The sequence below is a fragment of the Gorilla gorilla genome, chromosome 4 (assembly GCF_029281585.2).
Source record: "Gorilla gorilla gorilla isolate KB3781 chromosome 4, NHGRI_mGorGor1-v2.1_pri, whole genome shotgun sequence".
Lineage (NCBI taxonomy): Eukaryota > Metazoa > Chordata > Mammalia > Primates > Hominidae > Gorilla > Gorilla gorilla.
The window spans coordinates 184,279,344-184,295,651 of record NC_073228.2 but is presented as its reverse complement, the minus strand read 5'-3'; the positions used below and the strand labels follow the sequence as shown (position 1 = coordinate 184,295,651).

Below are 16,308 nucleotides of genomic sequence, written 5' to 3'. Positions count from 1 at the left end.
CCTCCTGTTTCCAGAAAATTAAAGAGATAACCTACATGCACTCAGAAGGCATCCTGGCTGGGGAGCTGAAGCACGGGCCCCTGGCACTGATTGACAAGCAGATGCCCGTCATCATGGTCATTATGAAGGATCCTTGCTTCGCCAAATGCCAGAATGCCCTGCAGCAAGTCACGGCCCGCCAGGTGAGGGCTCTCCACTGGACTGGGCCAGCTCGCTCCTGCTTTTCCCCATGCATGCCCACCTCACCACTGTCTGCCAGTACCAGTGATGGATGGTCTGGCCAGTGAGTGGCTGTGACCACACACCCTCCCCCGGGCCCCCTGTGGGGAGTGCACACACTTGGAAAGGAGCTGGTCAGCCCGCAGCTGTCCCACACAGCTCTTTGGTGGGGCCCAGGGACCCACACTGCTGTGAGCAGCACCAGATCCTGGCCTGGAGCTCAGGGGAGGTACTCCTGGTGGACATCCCTGGGGCAGGGTTTCCCCAGGTTCTGCGGCCAAGCAGCTCCGATGGGAACTACCTGGAGTTAGGTCAGGTCTCATAGGGCAGGGGCATGAGACTGCCCTCGATTCAGGCACCTGTTGCAAGCCAGGGGTCCACCCACACATCTGAGCAACTGACTATGAATCCAAGGATTCCCACTCTCCCCTGAAGTTCAGTAATTTTCTAGAACGACCCATAGAACTCAGGAGATGACTATATGATTACAGTTTTATTATAAAAGATATAAATCACAGCCAACCCAAAAGAAAAGACCCCTAGTTTGAGGGCCCCAGATGTGAAGCTTGTGTCCTCGGGATGTGTCACCCTCCCAGCAAGTCACTGTGTGTCGCCCGGGAGCTCCCCTGAGCTGCTAGCTTGTGTCCAGTTTGTATTGTGGTTTTATTAAGTAGGCAGGATGGAGTGAACCATTGGCCATGTGATCAAACTCAGTCGCCAGCCCCACTTTTGTCCTTGGAGGTTGGGAGGTCAGGCTGACAGGCTCATGTCTCAAAGCCCCAACCTTCTAATCATGTGGCTGGCCTTTCTAGCAGGGCGAGACCCCATCCTGGAACTATCTACAGGCCCACCACGAGTCGTCACCTTAGCATAAAGTCAGGTATAGTCCAAGGGACCTCCCATAAATAACAAAGATGCTTTTGTCACATGGGAAAGTCCAGAAGCCAGGAGCTCCCTTCCTGGAACCGGCCACAAAGACCAACCAAATGCTTTGTACACAGCAGCTGCCCTGAGGTAGGAGGGCAGAGTTCATGAAGTTTCGGGGAGGTGAAATCCAATGAGGTGCCCCATCCAGATGTTGCCACCTGGCTCAGAGGGTATAAAACACAATGGCATCATTTCCCCACTTAAAACCCTCCCATACCTGCCTGTCAAGCCACAGAGACCCACAGTCCTGTGTTATCTGGCCCTTTCCTCCTGTTTCAGTGAGTTCCAGGCACTCCAGCTCTCCTTCTGCGTCCCACTCGCACTGCGCCCGCGCCCGCCTCCGGGCCTTTGCGCTGGCCGCTCCTGCTGTCTGGAATGCCCTTCCCACAGAATGCTCCGCCGAGGGTTGTCCCCTCATCATTTAGGGTTCAGTCCAGATGTCTCCTGTTTTTGAGAGAGCTTTGGAGACCTCACCAGTCTCCCAATGACATTATCCTGTTTTCTAGCCTTGGTGGCATTTCTTTGGAATTCGTTTTTTTTTTTTTTGTGACGGAGTCTCGCTCTGTCACCCAGGCTGGAGTGCAGTGGCGCAATCTCGGCTCACTGCAAGCTCCGCCTCCCGGGTTCACGCCATTCTCCTGCCTCAGCCTCCCGAGTAGCTGGGACTACAGGCACCCGCCACCACGCCCGGCTAATTTTTTGTATTTTTTAGTAGAGACGGGGTTTCACCGTGTTAGCCAGGATGGTCTCGATCTCCTGACCTCGTGATCCGCCCGCCTCAGCCTCCCAAAGTGTTGGGATTACAGGCGTGAGCCACCACGCCCGGCCTGGAATTCATCTTTATTTCTTGGTTTGCTTGTCTAGGTTTTTGTTTTCTACCACTAGACTATGAGCCCCGCTAGAGTTAGGAGTGAGTCTGCCCTGCTCTCAGCAAGGCACAAATGGGTGCCAAATGATGCAGCAGGATGGCAATCTCCTTACCAGGGAAGGGGAAGAAACCCCCAAAAAGCATCAGACACTTTATCCTTTCCAAGCATTTGTGTCCCACACATACCACCTCACCCATGACTCCAGCAAATGCAGAAGAGGACTGTTCTCATCACAGTAATGTAGCTTCCAGATACTCCGCATGCGTCAGGGATAGCTTCTTTCAGAGAGGGTCTATTTTATGATGCTATTTCTCTGCTCTAGGGTCGCCCCATTATACTGTGCTCCAAGGACGATACTGAAAGTTCCAAGTTTGCGTATAAGACAATCGAGCTGCCCCACACTGTGGACTGCCTCCAGGGCATCCTGAGCGTGATTCCGCTGCAGCTGCTGTCCTTCCACCTGGCTGTTCTCCGAGGATATGACGTGCGTCTAAAAACTGCACCCAACAGCAGAGAGGAGAGACATAACCCCAGAGTTCCTTTCTGTTCTTTAAATACTTGGAGTAAATAGTCATAGAATAAATAATTTTATTTAAAGTAGCTTTCTTTTTTTTTTTTTTTTTTTTGAGATTGAGTCTCGCTCTGTCGCCCAGGCTGGAGTGCAGTGGCACAATCTCGGCTCACTGCAAGCTCTGCCTCCCGGGTTCAAGCGATTCTCCTGCCTCAGCCTCCTGAGTAGCTGGGACTACAAGCACCCGCCACCATGCCTGGCTAATTTTTTGTATGTTTTGTAGAGACGGGGTTTCACCGTGTTAGCCAGGATGACCTTGATCTGACCTCGTGATCCGCCCGCCTCGGCCTCCCAAAGTGCTGGGATTACAGGCGTGAGCCACCGCGCCCGGCCTAAAGTCGCTTTCTTTTTAAAGTAGCTTATACCATCCCCCGCCCCCCAAAACAAGCTGGAAACTGCAAAATGTATAGAGAAGGTCACGGCACTAAACTATAACCTGGCCAGGTGAGGTGGCTCACGCCTGTAATCCCAGCACTTTGGGAGGCCAAGCTGGAAGCATGGCCTGAGGCCAGGAGTTTGAGATCAATCTGGGCAACATAGCAAGACCCCGCCTCTACAAAACAATTTTAAAAAATTAGCCTGATGTGGTGGTATGTATCTGGAGTCCCAGCTACTTGTGGGGCTGAGGTGGAAGGATCACTTGAGCTCAGGAGTTCCAGGCTTCAGTGAGCTAGGATCACACCACTGCACAGCGTGGGCAGCAGGGTGAGACTGTCTCAAAACCAAAAACCAAAAACAACCTCATCACTCAGAGACAATATCAATTAGCAAATGTAATATTTTAGTCTGGATTTTTCCTATGCATGTGAGTTTTTTTAATATTATTTAATATTATGTCAAGGATAAAATGTGTGCATCTTTTATTATTATTATATTGCAAGTATTTTCTGACATCTTTATGAGCTTGTTATATGTAGCATTTAATCATTGCATAATATTCCATCACAATCTTATAACACGATTTTCTTAATGGTTACTTAGCCAATCTTCTACTAGTTAAACTGTTCCCAAATTTTTGTCTTCATAAATAACATAGCAGTGAACATCTTTGTACATACAATGTTGTCCCACATTAAAGATTTGTCCTGGCCAGGCATGGTGGCTCACGCCTGTAATCCCAGCACTTGGGGAGGCTGAGGCGGGCGGATCACGAGGTCAGGAGATCGAGACCATCCTGGCTAACACGGTGAAACCCCGTCTCTACTAAAAAAATACAAAAAATTAGCTGGGCGTGGTGGTGGGCACCTGTAGTCCCAGCTACTCGGGAGGCTGAGGCAGGAGAATGGCTTGAACCTGGGAGGTGGAGCTTGCAGTGAGCCGAGATCGCGCCACTGCACTCCAGCCTGGGCAACAGAGCAAGACTCCATCTCAGAAAAAAAAAAAGAAGATTTGTCCTTAATCTAACAAATTAAGCTGTGATCTAACATTTTGGACTCGTAACATATATTGCCGAATTATGTTCCAGAAAATAACCAATTTATGATCTCACAGCAAGTAAGAACACACAGTTCATAGTACAAAGAAATAGAAGTTTTATTACAATTTTATTTTGAAGCTTTTAAAGATACACAACAATACAAAGAATATAATGAATATCTGAATATGTGCATATCATCCAGAACTGACATTTGCTAACATGTTGTCATATTTGTTTCATCTTTTAAAATATCTAAATGTAGTAAGACATTGCAGATACCAGATACAGAAGCCTACTTTTTAAATTAATTAATTAATTTATTTATTTTGATACGGAGTCTCGCTCTGTCGCCCAGGCTGGAATACAGTGGTGCAATCTTGGCTCACTGCACCCTCTGCCTCCCAGGTTCAAGCGATTCTCCTGCCTCAGCCTCCTGAGTAGCTGGGACTACAGGCACCCACCACCATGCCCAGCTAATTTTTTTGTATTTTTAGTAGAGACGGGATTTCACCATGTTTGTCAGGCTGGTTTCGAACTCCTGACCTGATGATCCGCCCACCTCAGCCTCCCAAAGTGCTGGGATTACAGGTATGAGCCACCGCACCCGGCCCAGTAGAAGCCTACTTATGAACCATTCCTACCTTTCCTTCCCACTCCACCCTAAACAAATAAGTCACATGGAATTCATATATATTCTTGCAAGAAAAGTTAATGTTTAACAGTACACACCAAGTTAGCTGTGTTTAAAAGCATGAACCGTATTCTTTAAATCGTGTCGACAGATCATGACACACATCAGGTGCACAGTAAATGTTTATTGAGGGACTAAACCTTATACGGTTAAATGAGGCTTCTGGACTAAGGAATCTGCCTCCAAGACGCAGGTCTCTAGGTTGGTGACCATGGTGAACATCTGTCTCTTGTTTTTAAGTACTCTGAAAATTGTCTGTGAGAGGTAGCATGTTGCTGAGATCTTTGGGGTCCTGAACAGTCACTTTCTTTCATTTTAGGTTGACTTCCCCAGAAATCTGGCCAAGTCTGTAACTGTGGAATGAGGCTGAGACTGTGACAAGACCATCACCACCTTTCATCTGATTCCAGACCTGTCCCAACAGCAGGGATGCTACATGGGAAGAGAAGTGGGCATCCCACATGTTCTGCGTGCTCCTGTAGAGTTTGACAGCTTCCACGTGCCTTCTACCCAAGTGCTTTTGCTTACAGCAGATACTGTTTCTCTGTGTCCTGAAGTCACCAGAGGAGAAGGGAATCATTGTTTACACACGGGGATCAGAGCAGACTTCTCCACTACTGTGCAATAGAGATACAGCTCTCTTCAGAGTAACTGTGAACCTTTTATAACCAACACTAGAGTTAGTTTTAAAAGACAAGATATTTATAATGACGATTGTATAGCTTTTAAGTTATTTTTCTAGTATGTGGCTTTCTGTAGCCGTGGTAACGGCCAAACTGTTCATCCTAACTACCCATGCTCTGTGTCCAGGCTTGCTTCTGGCAGGTGGCATTCATCTCAGATGTGAGCACAAAGCATTGGCCCTCTGGACTCCTTTCTCCTTTTCTTTCCTCTCTAGGCTGCTCCTGAATCCTGTTCCCTGACATCCGTGGAGCCCCTCCTGCATCCACCTATGCCTCCTATAAGTCCAGTTGAAATCTCATCCTCCTTCAACATTTTCTTCTCGTGTGTGGCCCAAATCCCTCCACTTCTCCAACTTCTGTTTAATCTGATCACGGCTCTTTTTAAGCCCAGGCAGCATTTTGGTCCCTGCTCCTTGCCCATAGTAAAACAGCTTGAAATATCCCATGCAAGAGAGTAGTTTCAAGTGGGCAACTCTGCTCTCTATTTAAAAGCGTGCACAATCAAAGTACTATGCAATTTTAGGACAATAAAGAACATACAGGTTTTTTTGTGTGTTGGCATTTTGTTAACCTCATTCTTTTTGTGTACTTTGAATTTTGAGGACTGTGCAGGAGCTCGGCAGTGTTTGGAGGAGCAGCCCTGTTTGTTAGTGACATTGGCCTCGTCCACACCTGAGACCTATGGGTTTCTAGTAGGAAAAGGAGGGCTGTTGTCCAGGATACAACAAATGCCAGAGATTTGGGACTCAGCAGAGGGGCCACTGAACCTGGAAGGGGTTGGGCAGAACCTGTAGACAGCATAGAGGGGTGAAACTCTCAAATTGGTATTTTTTTTCCCAATAAGCCTATTATAGTCCCTGGTTTCATTAATACAATCAGACGGAAAGATTGAAAGCCAGAGAGCTCTGAAGTTTTGTGAAGTCAGAACTTAGGCTCCCTACATAAGTGCTGTCGCACACACCCTGAATGATGTCTTCATGACAACGGATGTGTGTAGCCCTAGTATCTCATAAACCCTGTCCAGGATTACCTATGGGCTACTCAGCAAATTTCCATCCTGTCCTATGCCCTCACCTGTATCACGGGCTGGAAACCTGGGAACTACATTTCCAGTTATCCACCATCCTGTCCTATGCCCTCACCTGTATCACAGGGGCTGGAAACCTGGGAGCTACATTTCTAGGTTATCCACCAGTGAGAGGCATTCATGGGAGACTTGGAAGATAGTTGAGTGGCAGAAATCATATTTTGTATTTATCTCTGGCAGAAGCAGATAGAAATGTTGCTTCAGCAAACGGGGTTCTGCTGTGGCCCTTAGGGGCTCCCCAAAACGCACCCACCTCAGCATGCCAGGGAGTGGTGACCATGAACAGAGGTTGCCTGTGGCTCCTCTAAAATCCCAACTCTGGAGAGCTGGCAGCAACCAGGTGCCACAGGGGCTTTTCCTGACTTCTGTCCTCCAGGCCCTGGGTCAGTCCCAGGGAAATGGCTAGAATAGTTTCTGTCCTACTAATCAATCCATGACCAATACAACTTCCAAGATTAGGAGACTACAAACTAGCCAGAACATTTTTCTCCGGACAAGACCTAGAAAGTGTATTTCATCCTTATGCCCAAGAGGCGACGGCCATTCTGACTTTTGTGCTAACTGTTCCCTTGCTTTTCTTTATAGTTCCACCTGTGTATCTATCCCCCAAATACCCTGTCTAGTTCGAAAGTGGAGGGCGAGTGCACGCTGGCGGTGCAAGGAGAGGGCGGCACTGCCTCCACTGGACGGAGGTTCCCGGAGGTGAGCAGATCAGTCTCCAGGTCGTGGTCTGACCCCTGCTTCTCTGGGAACTGACAAGGCCCATCCTGGGGAAGTCATGAGGAAGGTCTCGAGGAAGTCTTGGGCTCAGCACAGTCAGGCACCTGGTAGGGCCAAGGTGGGGACCACGCGCTGGACCTGCAGCGGAAATAGTCAGAGGGAGGGGGCTGACCTGTACGTCCTGCTTCTAAGCTCGCCACAACCTGCCTCCAGCTCTCGGTGGGGGGAAAGCTGGAAACTTCTGTGAATGTCGTGAGTCCTCAGCAGAGGAAGGGAGCACCCCTCATCGTCACATGGCCAAGCCAAGTACTAACAAGAACCTAGGCCAGGCTCTCCTGGGCATTTTGTCCCCGGGCTACAGATGGCCTGATGGAGGTGGGGTCTTGGTGAAGACAGTTCACCCCGTGGGTCACACTGCTCAGTATGGCTCAGTCGCTCTCCACGTCTGGTGCAGAGCCATCACCTCAGGGTCACTTCTCGCCACCCTCCATGGGCCTCCCAGGCCATGTCTTCTGTGTTGGGTTCCTGTTCTTGTTTTTTTGTTTGTTTGCTTGTTTTTTGACAGAGTTTCGCTCTGTTGCTAGGCTGGAGTGCAGTGGCGTGATCTCAGCTGACTGCCACCTCCACCTCCCGAGTTCAAGCAATTCTCCTGCCTCAGCCTCCCAAGTAGCTGGGACTCTAGGTGTGCGCCACCACACCCAGCTAATTTTTGTATTTTTAATAGAGACAAGGTTTCACCATGTTGGCCAGGATGGTCTCGATCTCTTGACCTCGTGATCCGCCTGCCTTGGCCTCCCAAAGCGCTGGGATTACAGGCGTGAGCCGCCATACCGGCCTGGACTCCTGTTTTCTGTATCTGTGTCTTCCTTCTTCTGAGTTTCCTTTTTTGTTCTGGTGAAGCCCATTCTTGAGAAAAGGTGCTTGAGAGGTGTCTAAGTCAGTTCAGCCTGCTGTAACAGCCCTGGTGCCTTATAAAAATCCCACATTTCTTTCTCACAGTTCTCAACACTGGGAAGTCCAAGATCAAGGCACTGGCAGATGTGGAGTCTTGGTGAGGGCCCATTTCCTGGTTTGTACAGAGCAGCCTTCTTGCTGTGTCCTCACATGGCAGAAGGGGCAAGGGAGTTCTCTGGAGCCTCTTTGATAAGTGTACTAATCCCATTCATAAGGGCTCCACCCTCACACTCATCACCTCCCAAACGCCTCACCTCCTAATAACATCACATGTGGCAGGGGTTAGGATTGCAACATATGAATTTGGGGAAACACAAATATTCAGGCCACAGCAGAAGGCAAGTTTTTTGAGAACCTGCAGGTGTGGAAACGATTTTTTTACTTATACTTGATAGAGGGTTTAGCTAAACACACAATTCTAGGTCAGAAAAAGGTGTTCCTGCAGAATTTTAAAGGTAGTGCTTCATCACCTTGTTCCCAGTGCTGCTATTGAGTCCAAAGTCTGATGTCTTTGTAGGTGACCTTTTGGTCTCCTTTTTGTTTCCTGTGTTCTGAAATACCACAAGCTGCCTAGAGTCACATTTCATTTAGGGTTGATTGCATCTGGTAACTTTTGCCTTTCAGACTAGGACATTTTCTTGAATTATTTTGTTGTGGATTTCTCTGTTTCTCTGTCTCTGGAGTGTCTATTATTCCCAGGGTGAAGCTGCTGGACTGGCCTCTAATTTCTTATCTTTTTTATCATTCATTTGTTGTCTTTTTGCCCTACTGAGAGATTTCTTCAATTTTATCTCCCAACCTGCTACTAAGATTTTTCATTTCTGCCAACATGATTTATTTTTTCGAGGGTTTTTTTTTGCTCTGACTATATATATATATACATATATATATATATATATATATATTTTTTTTTTGAGACATAGTCTCACTTTGTCACCAGGCTGGAATGCAGTGGCGTGATCTCGGCTCACTGCAAGCTCCACCTCCCGGGTTCACACCATTCTCCTGCCTCAGCCTCCTGAGTAGCTGGGACTATAGGTGCCCGCCACCACGCCCAGCTAATTTTTTTTGGTATTTTTAGTAGAGACGGGGTTTCACCGTGTTAGCCAGGATGGCCTCGATCTCCTGACCTCGTGATCCGCCCGCCTCGCCCTCCCAAAGTGCTGGGATTACAGGCGCGAGCCACTGCGCCCGGCCACAAAGTTGTCTATTCTTCCCCATTTATTATTTCTATTAGAATGAACCATAGATATTTATTTTATATTTTGAGTCATACCCAATACTATGTTAGTTTGTTGTTCCAATGGTTCCAGCAACAGCCACTGGGGGCTTTCAGTTGGCTCTTGTGTCTCTTTGACATAGCCCCATCATTGTGTGTGTGTGTGTGTGTGTGTGTGTGGTACTTCCTTGTGTGTGTGTGTGTGGTAAGTACTTCCGTGTGTGTGTGTGTGTGTGTGGTACTTCCTTTGTGTGTGTGGTAAGTACTTCCGTGTGTGTGTGTGTGTGTGGTACTTCCTTACTTGCACAACAATATTCTCCAGGCTTGTCTTGTCCATCCCCTGTCCCAGCCCTAGCATCAACCATTTCTCCAGGGATCCCTGGTTCCTTTTATGGCAAATGACATTAGAGAACAAGATCTGGGCTCTGGGTGTGTCAGCCGCTGCTGAGATGTCATTGCTTCTAGGCCATCTCAGCTGACAGAGCAAGGCCATGTTGCATACACCTGTGCTGGATAATTTTTAAATGGCTGGTTCTTGTTTTAAGGATGCAATATTTTTTCATTCTCTCTGAAGCTAGCAGTTTTATTTTTATTTTTTGAATTTTCCTTCTCCACAGAGTCTGTTTCTTTCAAGATGCAGTTTTTTGTCTTACTTTTCTTAGCCATATGACATTGAGCTGTCTGTTCAGATTCAAGGGGGGCTGACTGGAAGTTCTAAGCGCATGGTAGGGCTGGTTGATGCAAGATTCACTGCTGGGAAATCTGGTGGGGGTGGGGGTGTCATAATGTTCATACCTCAGGTCTTCCCTTCAGGGCTGGTCAGACTTCTGGAGAAGTTTGCTGGCTCCTGCCTGAGAGGACGGTCCCAGCTGCTGGTGCTCTGGGGGATTCCCGGAGGAGGAGGGCTAAGGGCCACTGGGTTCAGCATTCAGTTATACAGCCCCCAAATAACCCTGTTTCCATACAGTGCCACACCCTCAGCTGTGCCCCAGCTCAGATGCCCTCGTTCTAATCATCACCATGGAAGAAACTTCCAGACTTCTGCCTTTCCCAATTCTGCCCTTCCCTGCCATGTCCTCACATGAGCCTGTCTGCCCAGCATGGCTGACTAGTTCCAGAATGGAAGCCCTGTCTGGGGGACCATCAGAGTCCATTGTTGTGGGTTTTCAAACTCCATTTGGGCCTGCAGTGGCCTCCATGGCCCTAGAGTTTCCAGACCAGCTCTGCCCCTGCCTCCCCTGGGTATGATGTTACAGGCACCTCCCAGTAAACGTCCCCATTGGTTTAAGTGCAGTTTAGTTTTCTACAACACACAGCTGGGACAGCCCTGACTTGCACCCTTCAGCACATCTCTGGGTCCTTGTAGGGGAGAAGGGAAGATGTGGGTTAGTGCAACGGGGGGAGGGCAGGCAAAGTGTTGAGGGGACAGAGGCAGTCAGCATAAGGACCTACACCATCCCTGCTGCATGGGCTGCACCCAGCTCTTCCTGCTTCCGTCCTTCTCCATGCCACTTCCTACAGAACCAAGGCAGACAGAAGTGAATCCCTTGCCCAGAGGAGCACAGCTGACAAGAGTCGGATTGGAATCCAGGCAAGTCAAGGGTGGGGATATCAGGATCACAGAAACCTGTTGGCACTGTAGCTGCATACACAGCTGGCCTCCGGACAGGTCCCCAATGCCCCAGGCACCCCTAGCTCCTCCACCCCGCTGTGCTCTTGTCTTAGTCTGTTTCTTATTCTGTTGCTTATAACAGAATACCTGAAACTGGGTAATTTACTTTAAAAAAGAATTTATTTGTTACAGCCCTGGGGGCTGAGAAGTCCAAGGTTGAGGGGCTGCACCTGGTGAGGGCCTTCTTGCTGCTGGGGACTCTGCAGAGTCCTGAGGGTGGCGCAGGTGTCACATGGCCAGGGGGCCGAGCATACTCACAGGCCAGCTCAGGTCTTCCTTCCTCTTCTAATGAAGCCACCAGTCCCACTCCGGTGACAACCCTTTAATCCATGAATCCATCGACAGGTTAATCCCAACCACCCTCAGAGGCCCCACCTCTCAGTACTGCCACATTGGAGATTAAGTTTGAACATGAGTTTCATTGAGGATAAACATCCAAAACAGCACGTCCCAAATCTAAATGTTTCTTAAATCAACTAATCAATTAAAAAAAGAAAACCTCTCTGGGCTGAACAAGGCATATCAGTGAGCTAAAGCCAGCCTACATGCCTGGCAGTGCCAATCTACCTCAAGGTCCTCAGAACTCTCCAGTCCCCTCACCTTTCCCTAAGACCAGATGACCTGTGGCTCCCTGAACACAGCCAGCAGGTCCTCACATCTGAGCATCTGGGCCTGAGTGCCCTTTCTGCCTAAGTCACAGGCCCAACACATCCTGCTCGGCAGCCTCAGCAACAGCTTCCTCCTGCCCAGAAGGCCTTCCTCAATTGCTTCTCCCACCATAGGCCGGATCAGGTGAGACGTGCTCATGTGTCCCACCTGGTTCACGTATGTTGTGGCAGGACCTTTTCACTTGGAGGGTTCAACCAGGATTCTTGGTGCTGTTCCAAGGCCCCCCTCCCCACCCTGTCACCTCAGCTTTGTGTCCATAAATGTTCACTGTATTTCATAAACCAGAAAAAAAGCAGTGTCTCTGCAATAAAAAGAACTCTTACAGAAAACTTAGTGTGAGATATGTATAGCTGTGTACATATGTACACTGATTTTTGGTTACTCACTTGACATGATGTGAGTGCTATGAAGTTAGGCCTGGAGTGCTGGGAACTGGTGTCCCCCCGGTTTTTTTGTTTTTTTTTTTTTTTTTTGAGATGCAGTTTTTGCTCAGTTGCCCAGGCTGGAGTGCAGTGGAGCAATCTCGGCTGACTGCAACCTCTGCCTCGTGGGTTCAAGTTATTCTCCTGCCTTGGTTTCCTGAATAGCTGGAATTACAGGCACCCACCACCACGCCCAGCTAATGTTTGTATTTCTAATAGAAATGACGTTTCACCATGTTGGCCAGGCTGGTCTCGAACTCCTGGCCTCAGGTGATCCATTCACCTCGGCGTCCCAAAGTACTGGGATTACAGGTGTGAGCCACCGCACCGCCTTCCTAATGAGAAGCACCCATCAGTGCTCCTTGGTGGAACCTCAGATCTGACAGCTAGGCTTTTACTCTTTTCCCATAATCCTCGATCCTGACAATTTCTGGTTTCCTGTTCTCTCTCATGCACCTGAGGCAGGTGGCAGGTGAGTCTGAGGTAGCGACAGGTGTGGGCCCTCCTCAATGCAGGCCACACTGCGACGTAGAATTTCAAGCAGCGATGAGCCATGCTCAGATTTAGAAAACTCCCTCTGGTGGCCAAGGGGGACACCATGCTGGATCCGTTCCTCTACCCCACCCCTCCTCTGAGGCTCTGGTTCCTCCAAGCGGCCTGGCCCAGACCTCAGTGCCCTTGGAACCTGGGTCACAGGCTAGCTGCCCTCCCCAAATTCTGCAACCACCCTTCACGCCACCCAGCCCCCTTACCCTCCCCATCTGCAGAGTCCTGTTCCTTCTCCCCACTCTGGCCCTGGCCACTCTGTGGATCCCGGTATTGTGTTACTGCTGTTCTACCCCACACTCACCATTTGTCAACCACTGTTCCCACTCTTCTAGTCCCCAAAGGCCGGCTCTCCACGGTTTTCCCCATGTGCCCAGCCTCAGTGCCTCGCTTCCTACTTCACTTTTCAACGTAGACCTGGCAACATCCCAAGCCCCGGCCTCTCCCATCCTGTACGACCCCCAGGCCGCTGGTACCTGATCCAGCCTCAAAAGCAGCTCAGTCAACGGGTCCCAGTCCCTAGGGGGCTCTGAGCAAGAGACTCCTCGCCCCGCCCCCCACTCCTCTCAGAGGCTTGACTGAGCACCTCCCTCTTTTTTTTTTTTTTTTTTTTTTTAGACAGAGTCTCACTCTGTCACCCAGGCTGGAGAGCAATGGCGCAATCCCGGCTCACTGCAACCTCCGCCTCCCGGGTTCAAGTGATTCTCCTGCCTCAGCCTCCCGAGTAGCTGGGATTACAGGCGCCCGCCACCACGTCCAGCTCATTACTTCGTATTTTTAATAGAGACGGGGTTTCACCAGGTTAGCCAGGCTGGTCTCGAACTCCTCACCTCAGGTAGTCCACCCGCCACGACCTCCCAAAGTTCTAGGATTACAGGCGTGAGCCACCGCGCCCTGCCGCACCTCCCAATTTTTAGATGTTGTCAACTAAGTGATCCCGCCACCAAGCGCAGTCTCCTCCTGCGTCACCGACCCATCGGGTCACCTGTCTACACACCGCCATCTCCTCGCACCCCCTCCCCCTCTTCGACCCGGCTTCTGGCCTCACCCACACCCCCACAGACCCGTTCCTCCGGCGCCGCAGCGAGCAACCGAGTCCGAGGCCCGCCCCGCCTACCGGGCCCTAGCACGCCGGGCTCCCGGACGCCAGGCCGGCCTCCCCCCGCGATCGGCCCGGGCTCTCCCCGAAACGGGCGGGCTCCCGTGCCGCTCCAGTTCGCCTCACCGCCACAAACCTGCACCTGCAGCCCGAGGCCCGGCTCCCCGCGGACCCCGCGGTGTGAGCCCCGCGCGCCTCCAGCCCGGTTCCCGGTCCTCCGGGCCACCCTCTCCACCGAGCTGCGCCCCCCTCGCAGGGACAGCGGGCTCAGCCGGTGGGCCGCGCAATGCCTGCGTCTCCAGCTCACCGCGTGCACTGCGCGCACCCGAGCGCCATGGCCAGTCTGCCCGCGCCACTGAAAGGCCCGGGGGCGAAGAACCCACGGAACCCCGGCCCAGGACCTCCGGCGTCCGACCCGGCCCCCGACCCCGCCCGCGCCACCCTCCATCGGCCCGCCCCCCAGGCGCCATTGGTCGCGCCTGCTCCGCTCTCCGCACGCTGATTGGTCGGCGCGAGGGTCGGTCAGACTGGGCGCCGCGGCGGCGGCAGCGGCGGAGAAGGGAGCGGGACCGGAAGGGTCGCAGCGCCCTGGCGCCCCTCACACCCACTGCGACGGCGGCGGCGGCGGGGCGGAGCGGAGCGGGGCGGGCCGGCGGCGGAGCCGGGGCCGCGGAGCCAGGAGTGACTAGCACGCAGCGCCGCCAGTCCGCCCGCCCGCCCTCTCCCCGTGGCGCGGCGGCGGGGAGGCGAGGTAAGCCCGGCGGGCGGGCTAGGCCTGGCGGCGGCTGCTCGGGCCGGGCCCGCGGGGAGGGGCGGGGAGGGAACCGCGCGGCCGGGGGCTTCGGGGCGGGCCGGGGGCGGCGGGGCCCTGGCAGCCGCAGCCGTCGCCCCTGTGCTCGGGGATGCCGCAGGCGCCCCCTTCCGCCCGGCTGTCAGCAGCCCCGGGCTGCGGGCCTGCTCACCGGCCTGGCCCGGCCGACCTGCCCGTGGGGTCTGCGGGCGCCATCCCTCCCGGAGGTGGGGCAAACAGCTGCACTCTTGCGCCGGGTGCCCAGGGGCCCGGGGTCGCGTCCCCGCGACCTTGGCCAAGGCACTGACCCTCGCTCTGCCGCGGTTTTGCCTTCGGGAAGGTGGGGAAATGTCTCTTCTGGACAGGGTTGTTGTCAGGCTGTGTGAGTGTATGCAGACGCCTGGGCAGGACCCCGGTGTGCATTTGTGGAAGACTGGGCAGGGTGCTGGCCCGTGCTGGTGTGGGTGGTGTCGGAACCCCCTCCCCATCCGCCCAGCCTCCCGCCTCCCGGCGCTCTCCTCTCTTGCCTTGTCATTGCACACTCAGTGTCCAGCAGTGCCAGAGGGGACCCAGCCCACATCCCTTACCACCACACCCCTCCCCCAGAAGACTGCTGCCCCATGCCACTCATCTCGCCCGCCTTGAACATGCCAGCCCGCATTTGCCCCAGGACCTTTGCATTTGCTGTTTCCCCGTCTTTGGAGTTGTCTCCGTGATCTTGGCACAAGTAGCTCTTTCTGCTCCTTCCTCTGGTCAGATGTCTCGTTTTGGGAGAGGCCCTCCTCGACCACCCTCTTTCTTCCCTTAGTCATGCTATTTCATTATTTAAAAAATTTCCTTCCTAGCTCTCATCTGGTTTGAAACTATTCTATTTATTTGCCTGTTTATTTTCTGTCTCCCCGACTAGGATGTAACTTTGTGAAAACAGGTAGCTGTCTGATTTGTCCACTGCTTTATCCCCAGTGCTTAGAAAGCACACAGTAAGTATTCAGTAGTATCAGCTCAGTGAATGAATGAATGATCAAAGAAATGGCCCAGCCTCCCTGTTGTCTCTGCTTTATCTGTTCATTTAGTGACTTCTGATTAACGTGTGAAACTTGTAAGCAGATGGAAGCTTGTTCTATTTTGTGAAACATTTTGGTGTCCTTGACCCCTTTAATTGCTAACTGTTGGAACAAGCTGTGATATAAAATCTCACATTTTTATAATAGTTTAGCTGTGGCTTTCTTCCACACATACAAGAGACATTTACTGAATTCTGCATTATCTAGGTCATGCTTTCTGCTAGACCCTAGGGACACAAGGCAGATAGCAACGGGGTCCCTTTCCCGAGAGAGCCCAGGAGCCCAGTAGAGAAGGCAGGCATGCAGACACTTAGTTCCAGGACTGTACAACCCTTGCTATAGGGGAGGGGCCATGCCATGGAAATGTGGAGGAGGTGACAGGTGGTGCTGGGGGGCCTTGAGGGTGATAAGAAATTTGCTAGGCAGGGAGAGGCACAGAGGTGTGAAGGAGCAGGGCCAAGGAAGGACCGTAGCCCACTGTGGAGTTGAGAATCAGTCTGGAGGGCCAGGTGTAAGGACACAGAGTTGTGGGGACCCTAAAGAAAAGGAACCTTACCCAGCAGTTTTCTAGAAGAAGGTGGAATTTGGCTGGGTGCCATGGCTCACGCCAGTAATCTCAAGACACTTTGGGAGGCTGATGTGGGAGGATCACTTCAGGCCAGGAGTTCAAGACCAGCCTGGGCAACGTA

The 16,308-nt window shown here is 51.7% G+C and overlaps 2 protein-coding genes across 12 annotated transcripts in view; both read left to right on the top strand.

Annotated features, from left to right (window-relative positions):
• Nucleotides 1-5,922, top strand: part of GFPT2 (glutamine-fructose-6-phosphate transaminase 2) — a 54,223-nt gene extending 48,301 nt beyond the window's left edge. The window contains exons 17-19 of one of the 2 annotated variants that reach the window (XM_031011416.3): nt 15-182; nt 2,338-2,499; nt 5,014-5,922. In XM_031011416.3, the coding sequence (XP_030867276.1) occupies nt 15-182; nt 2,338-2,499; nt 5,014-5,058 (375 nt within the window). In that variant the 3' untranslated portion in view covers nt 5,059-5,922. Of the gene's footprint in view, nt 1-14; nt 183-2,337; nt 2,616-5,013 lie in introns of those variants that run through there. The other variant, XM_063707075.1, reaches the window with a different exon arrangement.
• Nucleotides 5,923-14,289: 8,367 nt separating this feature from the next.
• The window catches only part of MAPK9 (mitogen-activated protein kinase 9), a 64,868-nt gene continuing 62,849 nt past the window's right edge, over nt 14,290-16,308 (top strand). For 7 of the 10 annotated variants that reach the window (XM_004043144.5, XM_019028118.4, XM_004043145.5 and 4 more), the window contains exon 1: nt 14,290-14,516. The gene's annotated coding sequence lies outside the window, so the exon portion shown is untranslated. The remainder of the gene's footprint in view (nt 14,517-16,308) is intronic. The other 3 variants (XM_055386514.2, XM_063707077.1, XM_063707076.1) reach the window with 2 other exon arrangements.